The sequence below is a fragment of the Mauremys reevesii genome, linkage group 2 (assembly GCF_016161935.1).
Source record: "Mauremys reevesii isolate NIE-2019 linkage group 2, ASM1616193v1, whole genome shotgun sequence".
NCBI classification, from domain to species: Eukaryota; Metazoa; Chordata; order Testudines; family Geoemydidae; genus Mauremys; species Mauremys reevesii.
The window spans coordinates 167,658,618-167,675,694 of NC_052624.1; the positions used below are offsets into that span (position 1 = coordinate 167,658,618).

Genomic DNA, 17,077 nt, shown 5'->3' on the forward strand with positions numbered 1-17,077 from the left:
GTAGACATAATTAAGTATAAACAAGGACATGCAGGAGTTGGGACTATTTCAGTTAATCAAGGTTTACCCATATTTATAACTGGGCAAAAGCTTGATTAGCCAAATTAGTGCAAAACCTTAGCTTGCTTCTACGTTTAGGGCTCAGTATAGCTTGCGACCACCAGTGGCTGAGTTAAAATGATTATTCCACATGATCCATTCTGGAGAACTCTGATCTTCCGTTCCGACTCATTCACCTGGTAAGGAAGCACAAAAAGTAAATCAAGGTGGTGAGGTCTGTCTGTCTGTCTGTCAATGGGGCGAATAAGAAATATGGGAGAGGAAGAGGAAATTCCAAGCCTTTTATAATGGATGGTAGCCTAATTTTTCAGAAGTGACTAGTGATTTCGGATACCCTGATTTTTTGGGAGCCAACTTTGAGATACCTTAAAGGGATCTGATTTTCTGAAAATGAGTGCTAAGTAATATAGTGCTCTCTGAGCACCCTTTTTCTGAATGTTCGATCCTTTTGAGGTACCTGAAATTGAGTGACAATTTTTGGATGCCCAATCAGCAGTCATTCTTGAACCTTCAGCCTATTCAAGCAGACTGACAACTAAAGCAAGATATGCGTTGTAAGTATGAAAAGCTTATATTCTTATTGGATAGCAAAAATCTGAGACTTTTTGAGAAGACCGAGAATCTACTAGGAGAGCCTGTGCTAACATGTCAGGCTGGACAAGTCCCAATCAATGCTGTATAAATGTTTTGCAGTTGGGGAGATTCTTTAGCACCTACCTTTGACAAAATAAAACTTATTACAAAGTCAGATGAGTTAGCAAGTCCAATACATCAGTGCTGACTACATTTTTCCCCTCTCTTTTGTTTGGTAACTTTAAAGCTCTGTGCACAAGTTAACTTAATTACAGCTTTAATTTCATACAAATTCAGACACTCTAAATTTAATTCTTTCTAGTTTCCCTGTATTTTCTGGAAATGCTTTATCCCATGATAAACAGCTATTTTATAACTTTTCTCAGCAATGCGTTGCAAATCATAAATATCTCAAGTTTTGTGACTAGAACAAATAGCTATTTTCCAGATTCCAAAGTCAGCTGTTGTGGGTTCTCAGAACGGTCTGAAATCTTTTGCAATCCCCTAGTAGATGTAGAGTATCTTCACAGTACTCAACTTCTTCCAGCTCAGTCAGGGACAATCTCTAGGGGTCTCCACTTTGTTTAGTGCAGAATTCTATAATCAGCGGGGATAGAGTATTTTTTTTAATTAACGTCAAAATGTGGACACCGAAAATCGAGCAGTTTTATAAATTGCCTAAGGGTGTAACTTGTATAGTTCAGTATCATCATACATTATTTCATCCCAATAATCTGTTTGCAGGGAACAGCTGCTGGCATGCAAGAGTTCATTAGTGTTGGTTGCAGTGTGAATAAAAACAAACACTGACTTTCTGTAGAGTAAATATTACAGCTCCCCCAGGATATTCAAACTTTTCTTGTGTGGTTTTTAATTTCCATTGTTAATAAATCAGAATCAGTTTTTTAAAAAATATTTGGAAATCTGTTGCAATTCCATTAAGATTATCTCACAAGTTTCTGAAGAAAGTAATGTAGCTAGGAAACCTCCAGAAGATAACTGTTACCCAACTGTGCTTCATGTGTGAGAGCAGTGCTTCTCCTGGACTCTTCCATCTGAAGGCACATCTACATTGCCACAACAGACTTGCAGTACAGCTTCAGCTGGCCCCTGGTCACCTGACTTGGGCTCGTGGGACTCAGGCTGAGGGGCTTTAAAAGTGTAGTGCAGACAGTCAGGGCTGGAGCCTTGGCTTTGAGTCCCCCAGGAGGGTGGGATCTCAGAGCCCAATGGGATTGGGTCTAAGACTGGAGCCCAGGCGCTAAGCCTGAAGTCTACACCACTATTTTTCGCCCTGCAGCCCAAGGTCCGCGATCCTGAGTTAGCTGATCTGGGCCAGCCAGGGCCGTGCTGCTGGTTTTTTGTATGGCAAGTCTAAAGTTAAAATCAAAACCCTAGGTTTTTATACCCTTATTCTAAATGCCACCAATTCCCCTCTAGGTCCTGGGACAAATTTAAAACTAAAGGTAACTTAATCCTGAATGGCAGGTTTACTGAGTGGTCTGTTTCTCGATCTCTGACATCTCTTTAAAGCATTGCATAGAATGTTATATTATAAATGTCTTGTCTTGTTCTGGGTGTGTACAGGGTTGTACTTTTGGAGTCTTGATAGGAATGAAAAATATTTTTCTTGCCAATTTACCCAAACTGTTTTGATTTTTTTTTTTTCAAATGCTCAACCCATTTTTTTCCTATTATGTGTTTGGGATTTGCTTCGGACATTCTGGTCTTCACTCTTTTACATCAAGGTGATAATTCCTGCAAAAATATTTAAGATATTGTTGAATTTTTTTATTGGTGCCATCATGAAGCATCCTTAGGTACTTTTCATATATTGGAGAAAATGTGACATACACTGTTCTCTGAAATTCACCAAATTGGAGTGCTGTCAGGCTGCTTGAGGAAGCAGATTCTAAATGTTAGTCTCCAGTGAGAATGTATTCCTTCCAGCTGTGGATAATTTAACCCATTAACCAACAGCCTCCCAGCAGAGATTGTTAATACTTGTGGTTATAGTCTGGTATACTATAAGTTGTTTGCCTTCAGACTCTTGATCTGTAACCCAAAGGAAGGTGTCTAGAGTTTGTTCAGAGTTCACGTTCATGAAAGGGATGGGACAATTAACCATAAAAAGAGTTTGCACCCCCTTATAATAGATCAGAGACTAACTTCTGCTTCCCGTGCTTGGCTTGTTTGGTTTTTTTGGGCCATATAAAGTTTGGATGAATTCCTTGGTCTTGGCTCGCTCTCCTCCTCTCCCTCTACTTCATGTAGCTATTCTGTATTCTTACTTACAGTAATGGATCTGTTGTTGATGCCATATTCTGCCACCTGCTGCCTTGATGATGGTGCAGTGAGAAGCAGCAAATACAAGTTCCTTCACTCTGTCAAAAAATCTTTGTTCTTTTGTTGTCTAACTCTATAGCTCATCATTGCTGAGGCTTTCCTGCCTGTTGCACTCTTTGGCAACTAATAGTCTTGATCTTTTTAAACTTACAAGCTGTTCAAGCTAATCTGTCAGCAGACAAGATTGCTTCCTGTTAAATAGTTTCTCCTTTGAGCCATGTGCTCTCTGGATGGGAATTCAGCTATCAGGTAACTCTGAACTAGTGACACATTAACTCAGTGGTGCTCAGATGGATTCAAGTAAGTTCAGAATAATTTAGCACCTCTCAGAATCATGTAGAACTGCCTCATGTTTTTCTTTTGCACTGGCTTTTGAACTGTGATCAAATTTCCAGATGACATTAAATATTGAGGAATTGCAATCCTGTAGGAGGAGTGACCAGAATATTAGAGCACTTTGGGCTGCAGGAAATAAAGGGAAATTTAGTATTAGTATCAAGTCTTGCATTCAAGAAAAAGATACACATAGTGAAGATACCAAATGAGGAAGGGAAAGGACATAAGCAAGCAGTTACGCCTATTTCAGTAAAGCTAAATTTATTTTTTCTCCTTACTGTTGTAATTTTTTGTATAACAAAGTACTGTAGTTACTAGAAAGTTTGTTAGCTTTTTAAGAACAGAAGGGACCATATGACAATCTAGTCTGTATTCTTCTATAACACAAACCACAGAACTTTGCCCAGTAATTCTTGAATCAAATCTGTTTTTTTTGGTTGAGAGCAGGTTTTTAAAAGATAGCCAGTCTTGATTTAAAGACCTTCAAGTGATGGAGAATCTACCACATCGTTTGGTTCCAAAGTTTAATTAGCCTAACTGTTAAAAATTTTCCCTGTATCTCTAGTCTGAATGTATCTAGCTTTGTCTGCAAAATCAGAGGTGTCTGACAATTCTACTCACGTAGTTACTTTAAATGGCCAAATTACCTCTTAATTCTTTCTTGGATGAACTAAGTATACTGACAAGTTTCAGTGGTAGCCGTGTTAGTCTGTATCAGAAAAAAAATGCCTCCTTGTGGCACCTTAGAGACTAACAGATTTATTTGGGCATAAGCTTTCGTATACTGAGCATCTTTAGTCTCATGCTATAAGGCAGTTTTTTCCAGACATCCCATCATTCTTGTATCTCTTTTCAGAAACCTTTCCAGTTTTTCAACATTTTTTTCCAAGTGAGGACCCTAGAATGGGAAACCATTTTTACACAAGGCAATATCACTTCCCTATTGCTATTCAGTATTTCACACCAGCCCTCTTAGACAGAGCATCGCACTAGTAGCTCATGTTCAGCTGGTTATCCACACTAATCTCTAAATCCTTTTCAGAGTCACTGCTTTCCAAGATACAATTCCCTATCCACTAAGTATGACCTACATTCTTTGTCTCTAGATGTATGACATTGCATTTGGTTATATTAAAACACGTGATGTTCAAATGAACTCAGCTTACCAAGCAATCCCAATTGTTCTGTACAATTCACCTGGCCTTCACATTATTTACCATTCTACCAAGTTTTGTCATTGGCAGCTCTGTTAGTAGTGGTTTTGTATGTTCTTCCAAATAACTGATAAAGGCCTGGGCTACAGAATTAGGTTGACGTAAGGCAGCTTACGTCGATCTAACTCTGTAAGCAGCTACACTAAAATGGAGCCCCCACTCAGAGGTGAAAGTAAGCCAGTACGGGCTGGTACGGAGGACCGGTAAGAAAAGGAGACTGGCTGAGGGAGGGAGAAGCCTGCCCCCTGCATAAGAATAGTTTAAACTCAGCTGTTCCCTGCACAGTTCAGCCCCCAGGGTTAGAAGCCGTTTCTGGCATCCTTGTTAATTTCACTCCCAGTTGTTGGGGGGGGGAGGGGGAAGGGTTTGTGAGACCATGGCAGGGGCAGTTCTTTTCTGCCCCTGGGATGAGGGGATCTCCTATGCACAAAAAAACGCAATCAAAATCAGGAGCCATTTCCAAGTTCAAACCTATCCCATTCCCTCCCTAGCAGAGGATCATGGTTGTGATGTCCAAACTGCTTGCAGATCCTCTTTGAAATGTTACTGAACTGTGCAGGGAACAGCTGAGTTTAAACTGTTCTTATGCAAGAGGCAGGCTTCTCCCTCCCTCAGCCAGCCTCCCTGCTGCAAGCTAGAGGGAAGGCCCTGCAGCTGCTGCTCAGTGCTAGGCAGGGAGAAAGCATGGAGCCTAGTGTCCGCAGCCTGGCTGGAGGAGGAGGAAAGACGCAGAGAAAAATGTGACAGTGAGTTTTCACTTTTTCAGGCTTATTCCAATAGTGAAGTTTTATTACAGACAGTACTGGTAGTAGTAATAGTAGTTTTTATTTTCTCTATCTATGTCATGCAATGGGAGGGATCCATGAAGTATGTAGGAGAGGTGGATTGCTTGCGATTGGAACATATGGGTAAGAAATGTAAATTACTTTCACCCCTGCCCAAACCCTAGGGCTCTCTGCAGCTGGTAGCTACGGGGGTGATTTAAAGGGCCTGGCTCCTAGCTTCAGCTGAATCCCTGAGCCCTTTTAAATCCTGATTTAAAAGCCCTGCGTTTTAAAGGCCACTCCTCTTCCGATAGAGGCCACTCCTCTTCCGGTTGAGGCCCTTCCCCCTCCGCAGGACTCTGGAGTACTGGCAAGTCCTTTAAGTTACTTTCACCCCTGCCCCCACTGATGTAAGTCGCCCACTACATCGACTTAACTCCACCTCCACGAGAGGCATAGCGCTTTGGTTGATAGGGCATCGCTTGTTGGCTGTCAGCCCCATGTGGGGCGCTCAGCTGGAGTCATCCCCCCACCCCAGGGCTGACAGACGGAATGGCCCCCTGGGGCAGACAGCTTGGGTTATCAGCCCCAGAGTTGGGGGAAGAGGGGGACTCCTGCTGTCAGTGCCCCACACAGTTAAGTTGGTAGAAGCGCTCCTGGTGAGGGCGTATACCGCCGACAGGAGGAGGAGCTTAGTGTGGATGTGAACCCCTGCTTTAATTACTGGAATGGCTGTAGGTTGACTTAAATTGACTTAATTTTGTAGTGTAGGCATGCCCAAAGACATTGAATGGTATTGAGCCAAGATACCTAAGGAACCCCTTTAGAAACATCCCTTCAAGGATGATGATTCACCTAGATGATAGTTGCCTTTTGAGTTTGATCAGTTCACCAGTTTTAAATCCATATAATGTGCTATATTGATCTTTTCTAACTTTGTTAATCTGAATATTATATGGTATTAAACCAAACACTTCTCAGATGTCAAATTACCCGTACTTGTAATATCGAAAATATCAAGTTTGTTGTTTCATACTAATTCTATTGCCCTCCTTTAATTTTTCTTACTGACTTCACTCTCTACTAGCATCTCCATGACTTTGCCTTGGATCAGGTTTTGGCTAGTTGGCCTGTAGTTACCATGATCATTCCACTTATCCTTTCTAATTATTGACATATTCATCTTTTAACAGCCCTCTGGAACTTCCCAGTATTCCAACATTTGTTAAAAAATGTTTCAGAATTCCTCATCCAGTTCTTCTAAAACTCCTAGGTGCAAGTTATCAGTTCCTGCAGATTTTAAACTTGTAAACTTTGTTTAATGTTTTAAGTTGTGGAATCAGTTGCAAGATTGGGAATTATTCTTGATCTATTGAAAGGTATGATCCATAGTATAAAATAGAGAGAACCATTATTTAAACTCTCTCTCCGAAAGGTAGTTGTGTGAGACATGGTATTGGTGGATGTTAACTGTGTTCATTCTCTTGTTGATTCTTTCTAAACTCTTTTTGCATGTAGTTAGCTTTGGAGGATGAGCCTGTTTACCTCGTTAAACAACAAAACTGCCTTTAGTTAGATAATTGTTTATTAAAGTATGACCGAAGGTACGCTCTGGTCTGATATAGCCCCCAGTCTGCCTGAAGACCATTGCTCTTCATATCTTGGCTCTGGACACGTCTGACTCTTCTGCCATGTAGCAGCAACATGGCCTCTCTAGACATCTTATAGAGCTTATCCACAGGAATATTATCTCCAAACAGCATCAGCCCTGGTGGTCTACTTTATGACTTTTCTAAAGGAGTTCTGAGTTTGGTCACAAATTTGTAAACCTTTTCACAGCAAGCAGCATTCCTACTTCTGTATAACACCTAGCATGGCACAACACTGATTCACATTCCTAGCACTACTGTAGCCATACATATGAACAATAACAAGGTGTTTTTCCAACTTCTTTTGCCATGTAAGCTCTCAAAATAACTTTTTGATTTGCCTCATGGAGATTTCTTCTCTTGAAGGTTTGATTCTCAGTACTGTACTAGGTTCATTGCATTTGATAGCAGGTTCATACAATAATAAAGTTCCAGCCATAGCCTGATCATCTGATTAGATTGCAACTGATTACACTGTGTGCCCCCATCTTCGAAGTGATGTTGGACATAATAGGAGTGCCTTCATCTTCTGATGGATTTGAGTTTGATACTTGGTAGTGCCATGTCAGAGTATCAATTATTAATAAATGCCAGAAACCTGTAGGCAATGAAGCATCCTTTTTTAAGTTTCAGCAGCATTCTTGGAGTTCTAAACAGGCAGACAGTAGCCTAAATGCCAGAGTTAATTAGAGCATAGCAAAACTGGGACTAACTGTGCCAGGTTTGGGCTTAATAAACAGATTTTAAAAGGGAAGTGATAGTTGCAGTTGGCATTGGGGAAAATTACTTTGGGATAGGTGACGTAAATTGTTTTGTCCTCTAAGGCTAATTTAAAAGAGCTGATTCGGTGAGAGACATCAACCCCTTAGAAAAGGATGGTTCTGCACCATGACTTATCTTTTTCAAATAGTGGGCCCTGACTGGAATGATCCTAATCTGCAGCAGCTGTGGGATTTCAGATTTTCTTTTCTTTAAAGAAATTGTATCTTAAGATTTCTCTTGATCTCATGCTTTGTTTTTTTAGAAAATGGATGAATCTTCATTTTACCAGTCTTTTGTCTAGGCATCAGGAAATTTATTGGAGTTACGGCTTCTGCTGTTTCACCAACAGCAAAACCTTTCTTTAAACATGCTGTCAGAAAAGTTGCACTAAAACCGAGCACAGTATTAACAAGCTTAGCCAATGTATCACACATCTGTCATTGCACCTCTGTCCTGACTCGCAGCAGCCTTGCTACTTTAGTCCTCGGCTTGTCTTTAGCGGAGTAATGCCAGATTTGGAGGTGGTGGTAATTTAATATGGCTAAATGCTTCAGATTATAGTGAGACAATGAAAATCCTTTCCCCCTGAGGCCTAAGAATTTAAGCATAGAGCTCCATAATCTACTGCACCATGTGGCCACTGAATGTCATTGTCAATGGTGGCCTCTTTGAGAAGAGAGCTTTGTATTACAGAGAGTTCTCCTTTAAATGATCAACCTGGTCACTGATTTGGTCACTGCTCATTTGTTACCCCTGTCTGCAGTTTCTCGGTAGTACTGTATGTAAAAGTGCTGTGGGCAGTTTTGAGGGTCTAGTGAGACTGAAACAGTAACATCTAGAGATGTTTGAAATGAATTCCAAGCTCTAATGAATAGAGGACATTCCAAGTCTGTGAACACTTCCGTACTATTAAACAAGTATTCAAAATGCAAATTACACGGTCTTTGAAATATAATTACTAGGGATGGGTTAGTGTGGTTTTGGCACTGGTTCAGAAGAGAGGCAAGAAAAGGTATTGTACATAGTAGTAAAACAGAAGATGCAAAAAATTATTTTCGAAATTTTCTAGGCAAATACACCTCTACCCCAATATAATGCAACTTGATAGAACGCGGGTTCACGTACAACACAGTAAAGCTCTGACACGCTGCTCTGAGCAGCGTGTTAAGGGTGTCGGGCCAGGCTGGGGCCGAGGGGTTTCATAAGGGGCAGAGGATCTCGGGAGTGGTCAGGGGGATTAGCGGGGGACCAGGAGCAGCCCGCTCTGCTTCCCTCGCCCCGGTCCCAGCTCCAGCTGTGTCACTCAGGGGAGAGGGCTTGGGGGAAGGGACTCTCTTCACTCTCCCCCCCCCCCCCCACACACACACACACTCACCAGCAGTGGCGGAAGCAGAGCAGCCCCATCCCACTCCACTCCGCCAGCTCACAGCTGCAGCATTCCGTTTCCCGCCACAGGTGAGTACGGGGGGCATCCTTTCCCCAACCTCCCTGCACTCACCCGCGTGGCGCTCCAGTTCCCGCCGCAGGTGAGTGCAGGACCTTTCCTCAGCCACCTCCCCGGTGACACGGCTGGGGCCAGGGCAAGGAAAGTGTAGCAGGCTGGGGCCACGTTGCGCCTCTTCCCGCCGCAGGTGAGTGTGAGGGGGCATCCTTTCCGCAACCTCTCCGCGCTCACCAACAGCGGGAAGCAGAGCGCCGCGGCTGGGAGCTGGCAGGGTGGAGTGGACTGGGGCAGGGCTGCTCCGCTTCCTGCCGCTGCCAGTGAGTGCCTGTCGCGGGGAGGGGTGGATGGGGTCGGAGCAGTCAGAGGCTGGGTAGGGGGTGGTATCCTGGGGGTGATTAGGGATGGGGGTCTCTGGAGGGAGCGGTCAGGGAACAAGGAATGGGAGGGCAAAGCGAGTTTGATATAACGCAGTCTCGCCTATAATATGGTGAGATTTCTTTTTTGTCTCCCAAGGTCTGCGTTATATCAGGGTAGAGGTGTATTTAAATGTACCAAAACTGCAAGACTAATACTGACCAGTACAATTTCTTTTCTTCAGTATCCATGTATTGGTACTGCAGTGCTCAAATCCCTTTATTTATTTGTTTGGCTCCAGAGTTGGTTGTCATTTGCCGGATTGTGCTCAACATTATTAAGAGTGATTGGAAAAGGAAAACATCCTTAGTGATAAAGTGCCTGCTTTTGTTTCAATTTCAGGAAAGCCCCACAGCACTGGCAACTCTGAACGAATTCAGCTCTCAGGAATGTACAATGTACGAAAAGGGAAAATGCATTTGCCAGTCAACAGATGGACAAGACGCCAAGTTATCCTTTGTGGGACGTGCCTAATCGTATCATCAGTGAAAGAAAGCCAAATTGGAAAGATGCATGTTCTCCCTCTAATTGGTGGAAAAGTAAGTGGTTTTTGGTAATCCTTGAGGCTGCTCACTTAATCCTGTTTTTCACTGCTGTAGGTATACATGGTGATTTTCAGACATAAGTTCCTGCCCCAAGTTGCTTGCGCTCTGTGGAATCTGATGATGAAAACAATTATTACTGGACATAACACTTAACTACCTGTATCTGCTTCATTTTTATCTTCTTGCAAAGTTCTTGCATTGAGAGCTTAAAAATGGCAAAAATCAGGGAATAGCAATTAAATTTTGTGTGTGAGATCATTATCTCCTCATTTCATGTAGTATTGTTCTGTGTGTGTATGTGTGTATGGCAAGGGTGGCCAAACTTATTGACCCTTCAAGGCGCATACAACAAGCTTGAGAAATTTGAGAGCCAGGGTGCGCCTGCCGAGGCTCAGGGCTTCAGCTCCACTTCTGCTGAAGTCCCGAGCACCAGCAGGCACACCCCGCGGGGCTGAAGCCCTGAGACCTCCCTCTTTGCTTGGCAGAAGCCAGAAACAACACATGAGGGGGGCACATGGGGTCACATGTCTCCACAGATTTTTGCCAGAGTTGGCTGACCCTGGTCAGTCGCATGGTTCCACCAGGCCCCCTCCCTGCACAGCAGCTGCTGGTGCCGGGGACCTGTGGCCGTGGGGAGAGGCAGCAGCAATCAGCTGGGAGATGCAGGGAGATCTGCCACTTTTGCTGCTGCCTCTGCCTGTGGAGCTAAAGCAGTGGCCCGTTCCTGGAGCTCCCAGCTGTTTGCTGCTGCTTCAGGGAGCTACAGGGAGAAGCTGCTCAGGGTAAGAAGGGGCGGAGTGCCTAGGGGGGCATGACTCAAATGGTTGTGAGGGCCAAACCTCTAAATTGTGCCCCTTCCCCCCCACTCTCAGCAGGAACTAGTCATCTCTGGCACAATCCCTGAGCTCTTCTCTCCCCTCCCCCCCCCCCCCCCAAGCCCCCCACACTGCATTTTAACTGTAAAAGAGCCGTATGCGGCTCAAGAGCAGTTTAGCCACCCCTTGTATATGGCAAGACACGTTTTTATTGCATCTGCTGAGTAGTACATTACTTTGCCCATTGGCTGAGTTTAGTTTTCATTAGGTTGCATGTGTAAATATAGGCACTTAAATTTTAGAGCAATTCCACAGCATAACTGTAAAATGGCACCATCTTAATCAACAAATCTGTTTTGTATATTCAGAGTTGTATCTTGCAAGTGTAGCCAAGCCCTAAGTCACTGGAAAGTTAGAGCGCATTAAATCAGCTCTGGGCACCCTAACTCCTGAGGTGTCCACACTGGCAAGGCACTTAGAGCGCCTGGACTCTGTGGCTGGAGCGCCTCTGGTAATCCACTTCCATGAGAAGCATAGAGCTTGCTGCGCCCTGGCTGAAATGCCTGAGTGTCATTGTGGATGATGTGTTGCATTACTGCGCTGTGATTGGCCTCTGGAAACCTCCCATAATCGCACGAAGTCAAATGGCCACTCTCGTCATTGTTTTGAACTCGGCTGGCAGCCACATGGCTATCCCCTTTCAAAGCTCAGTTTCTGACAGCGCCATTCTTATCTGCTCTGGGACACAAAGTAAACCATTATTGTGGAATGCTGCTGTGTGTGAGAGAGAGAGAGAGGCGGGATGGGTGGGGGCTGATGTCAGGGTTTTCCCCTGCTGCTGTCTGAACTTACTCTCTGCCCCCCAAAACAGTCTCTTTCCCCATGCACACAACACACTCCCTGTCACACTCCACCCCCACCTCCATTTGAATAGCACGCTGCAGCCACTTGCACACTGGGATAGCTACCACAATGCACTGCTCTCTGTGGCATTACAAGAGCTGCTTATGTGGCCACGCCAGTGCGCTCGAATCTGACAGTGTGGACACACTGCAGCACTTTCCCTGCTGTGCTCTCCAAGGGCTAGTTTAACTCTCAACGCTCTACGTCTGCAAGTGTAGCCATAGCCTTAGGGCAGGTCTTTACTACCTGCCAGATTGGCAGGTAGAGATCGATCTATCAAGGATCAATTTATCAAGTCTTGTCTAGACACAGATAAATTGATCCCTGAATGCGCTCCCCGTTGACTCGGAACTCCAACTCGTCAGAGGTGGAGGCAGATTCGGCGGAGGAGCAGCAGCGGTTGGACTCGCTGCCGTCCTCATAGCCAGGTAAGTCGACCTAAGATGCGCCAACTTCAGCTATGCCATTCGCGTAGCTGAAGTTGTGTATCTTAGGTCGACCCTCCCCCAGTGTAGACCGGGGCTTAGTGTTTGTTGCTGTTTGCTCATGCTACCTGTTTTTTAAGAAATTGAGCTGGATTCTGTTCCATTTTGTGCATCAACAGAATGTATTCCAATCAGATATGCCTATGAAACAGCACTGATGACAATGGGGCTACATAGGAGCAACTGGAAACCCAATATGGCCTGCAGAATCTTCATAACTAGTTGTGATGCACAAGATGAAAAGAATCCTTCTTGATTCTTGGACCTCAGGCTGATTTTTGCAGGGCTGGCAGCTGAATCTTTTTTGAACCTTGTGTACTAGCACATGATATTGAAATCGACTGAGACACACTAAACATGGAAGTCCATGATATCATATTTACAAAGTCAGTTTTCAGAGTTCCACTTTAATATTCTGTATTAGGGCATTTTATATGCCGAATCTATTTGTGTGGAGCTTCCCCTGTTCTAGCAACAATTTTCTCTCCCTTCTCCATCTTCTCCATACAAGAATGTTCCTGCCTTCTTCATGGAGTGTGTCCTTTCCCTCTGCCAGAAGAAATACAAAGAGATATTCCACAACCCTCTCCCCAGCAGCAAATGGCATTACTCATTGCTGCACACTGGGAAGTGCAAGATTCAAGCGTTCCTAGCCTGCTGTCACCTCAAGGAAAGCCACAAGGGAGGAGTAGGGTAAAATCCTAGCATTAAAAATAGAGAGCTAACCAAATGGATCCTGAGCCTTTAAAGGGTTTTGTTCATGGAATTGGCAAAAAAGTGTGTCTTTGCTTATGTCTCCTGCATGTTGTAGGAATTGCTTATGTGCAAGGGGTCAAGTTGAATTTAGAATGCAAACATAAAATGAAAACTGAGTCAAGCCCATAAATATTTGCTGAAAGCTAACACTATTGAGGCTTGGGTGGGGGACAGTTGAAACAGAATAAGTATTTTTTTTAATTACTTTTTTTTTTAAAATAAAAAATTCTCCCTCATCCACTTCCTGGTTTACAAAAGGTATTCCAGAATGTAGTGTTGTGAAACATCACAGAAACATCTTGGAGACCATACATTGTACCAGTTTCCTTTTTAAAGGTAAATTTTTACTAGGGAAGAACAAAACTAAATTATATATTCTTTGCAGCTCCTTATTGAATGTATAAAAGCAGTATAAAAGTCTTTCATAAGGAATGTCTTTTTTCTGTAGAGTTCATTTCAGGTCATCCATATACCTTGCTGAAGACCTCTAGCAAAAACAGAGATGAGGGCTTCTTGCTTTTACGCGTTTGGAATATCCAGACAAAACTAAACATTTGATGCTGGTTTTTATATAAAAGGAGCAGCAAAGGGCACAATATTTTTTGTTTCACATTCCACTGTTAAAGGCTTATCAGCAAATACTTGTTTAAACTAGAAAAGAGTTTTATTGCCAAACTCCTCTCCCTTCCCTGCCCTACCCACAGCCCATCAGATTTACATATCTCCCACTCCATTTCAGAGTCACAAGAAGCATGTGATTAATACAAATTTTTTTAAATGCCAGAAAATAATTGACTTTATGGCAGTTTAATTTTGGAAAAGTCTTATGATATTCAAGTCTTAAGAATTATCCAGATCTTTATCTTCAACTCTGACTGTACATTTATATAACTTAATTCAAGAGTCCTGTTAAACAATTCAGGTTTCTTAACCTGTTGCTTGCATGGGTTTTGTGGCTCCTTGACACTGGATTAATTAGGTTGCAGGCTTAACCATACTTAATTAGGTTTTTGTGCTGCTCCTCCATTTCACAGCTTCACTTTGCCTTGCTGGTTGCACACTGACTCTTTCCAAATTTTAAGCAGGAATTATTTTATCTTTTTAAATACAGGTGGAAGAAGTGAAAAAGCACCAGCACTGTTTAGCATTTAGTTCCTCTGGACCTCAGAGCCAGACCTATTACATTTGTTTTGATACCTTCACGGAGTATTTACGGTGGCTTCGACAAGCATCCAAGGTAAGAACACCTCTAGCAACTAGAGTTCTCCTTTGTTTTCTACTTAAGAAAAATGTTGTTCACTTTCACCATAATGGCATAAACTGTTGTGGGTCTGTGGCTGGAGTGAGGGGTGTGTGCTGTTAAAATCTATTTGCCTGCAATGTGTAAATAAAGAATACTAGCCAGATTTACCTCTTTCCCTCACCTTGGTGCGGCTCACTAATGTAGGGAATAAGGCCATTAGACTAGAGAAGGTCAGTAACATTTCTTTCCAAGCTTTCAATATGAAAAGTTGTGTTCCAGAAGTAATAAAAGCTGTGGTAATGTATGACATGTAGAGAACCCAAAGACAGTGCTAGAAACTTTAAGAACCAGTTGGAGGAGTTCTTCTGTTGGGAATGTTGTGCTTCACTTCGGTCTTAAAATAGGTAAAGTTTAGTGACTGGCAAGATATCAACATATTTCCTATTGCTGATCAATTAGTGTTCTCCAATATACTGTATTTTGGTAGCTATTCAGCATCATTGCAGTTATACATCTACCAGTGCTAGTCTCTCCACAAATGGAGCAATCCACCTTCTAGCTGAGCTGATGAATTTCTATTTCAGAGCTCCTTTGCATTTGCCTTCTGCTGGAAAGACTGAGCATGGTGAGGAGCTTGTTCAGCATGATCTGTTCTCCCCACTTCCCTCAGTGGAATAGCTCTGAACAGCAGTTGTGGCAGAGTTCAGAGCAGCCCTGCTCTTTCTCCTGTCATTCTGATAGCAAAGCAGCATAAGGTGGTGCAGTAGGAAAAGCCAGGCAAGGGGACTAGAGGTGCTGAGGATACAAGGGAACCTCAGAATAAAAGAGAAGTAAATCAATAATTGAACAGAAATCCCACAATGCAATGGGCAGGGTGAGGCAATAAGGGAGAGCTAACTAAGCTGACACTAAAACACTTTCAACATCAGTCCAAAAATTTTTAGATTCCTGTCTATGCCTTACCGTGTGTGTGATGGGGAGGCCCACTCATCTTTAAAAACTCTGAGCATGTTAAAGTAGAGTTCTGGACTTAAAAATACATCATGTGTGTTACAGCAGGCTTTGCCAACAGAATTTAGGTGTTGTGTTTTTTTACACCATTTGCATTATTAACCTCTTACTATTTGGTGCCATATTATCTTGTCTTGAGAGGTTGTTTCTGCAATTGTCTTTTTCTCTATTATACTCATTATTTCCCATCTACTCCTTTAGTCAGGTTCTTTGTGGTGTCTGATAATAGCTCATATTCCTGTATCTTGCGCACTGAAGGGTAAAGAATGTTTCAGTTCTTTTGTCACACTGGTTAAATATTTTTCTCTTTGGTTTTCCACTGTATTTTTAATGTTCATTAATTCCATATTTAGTAAGAGACTGCTGGTTTTTATGTTCTTGATTGTATTAAGGTAGTTTGTGTGATGTTTTTTGAAGAGATTTATAGATTTTATGGCACTCTAGATCATTTTCAGTCTCTGGCTTTTCCAAAAGGCAGTATACTCTGAAACCATACTTTATCTAGTGAATGTTTGGAGTATTGGTTTTTAAAGAGGATTGTTAATTTTATGCTCCTATAGTAAATTGGGTTGAATTATGTTGTAGCTTTCTTTGGGCAATAAATGTTTGGGATTTTTTTCTAGAACAGAATGCCCTTTGTGCATGTTCTAGTACAGGGGTAGGGAACCTGTGGCACGGGTGCCGAAGGTGGCACATGAGCTAGCTTTCAGTGACACTTGCATTGCCCAGGTCCTGGCCACCGGTCGGGGGGGGGGGGGGGGCTCTACATTTTAATTTAATTTTAAATTAAGCTTCTTAAACATTTTAAAAACATTATTTACTTTACATACAACAGTAGTTTAGTTATATATTATAGACTTATAGAAAGAGACCTTCTAAAAATGTTAAAATGTATTACTGGCACGCGAAACCTTAAATTAAAGTGAATAAATGAAGACTTGGCACAGCGCTTCTGAAAGGCTACCGACCCCTGTTCTAGTAGTTCATCTATTTTAGGATTTTGTATTGGAACACTAACCTAAAACTCCCTGACTTCTTATTGTGAAGCCAAGGTATACATGGTTTGGGGTCTGATCTGATTTCCAGTTTTGAGCTTGTTCTTGTTGTTCAGTTGATCTTTATACAAGACAAGTGTTCTTTCATCTCCAGTGGCTCTGACATTGGGTGAATGAAGGGCAGATCTCATGAGTGAGGATAAACAGTGCAAAACAATGAACTTCAGAAGTAGAAATAAATGGCCAGAAAGTCCCACTGAATTACTGACAGCATAGGCTTGTTCTGTACCATGCTGTGCTTTCTCTCTTGCTCTGTCTCACCCATATGACTAACAGTATTGGGAAGGTAGCCAACCTGAGGACATCTCCCCATATAATCATGACATCTTCCCTTTTTTAAATGTAGGGGGAGGAACTCCAAGCCCAGAGCTCATAGAAGACTTTAAGTGCCAGAACTGAGGAAAGCCACTAATATTGGCAGTTCAACACTTAAGTATGTTGACAGCAGCACATAGCAAGAGAAAAAATGAGAAAATCTTTGTTTCATAGTTAACACATTCATCTAACTAGATGGCTCTGTTCCAGTAGTATAGCTGCTTTGTAGATTCACATCTTTCAGACAGGACTTAATATGTGTTAGAATGAAGTTTCTCTAAACTGTTATGTAAGATAAATATGGAAAACAAGTGATACCAGCTCAACTAAATGTGTTAGTGTGAGAAGTATCATTCAATAACAGAATAGTATGTTACTGAAATAGTA

General features: G+C 42.5%; 1 protein-coding gene across 1 annotated transcript in view; it reads left to right on the forward strand.

Annotated features, from left to right (window-relative positions):
• PHLPP1 (PH domain and leucine rich repeat protein phosphatase 1) overlaps positions 1–17,077 on the forward strand; it is a 222,015-nt gene that overhangs the window by 102,302 nt on the left and 102,636 nt on the right. The window contains exons 2-3 of the mRNA XM_039526307.1: positions 9,905–10,101; positions 14,178–14,303. Of these exons, the coding sequence (XP_039382241.1) occupies positions 9,905–10,101; positions 14,178–14,303 (323 nt within the window). The remainder of the gene's footprint in view (positions 1–9,904; positions 10,102–14,177; positions 14,304–17,077) is intronic.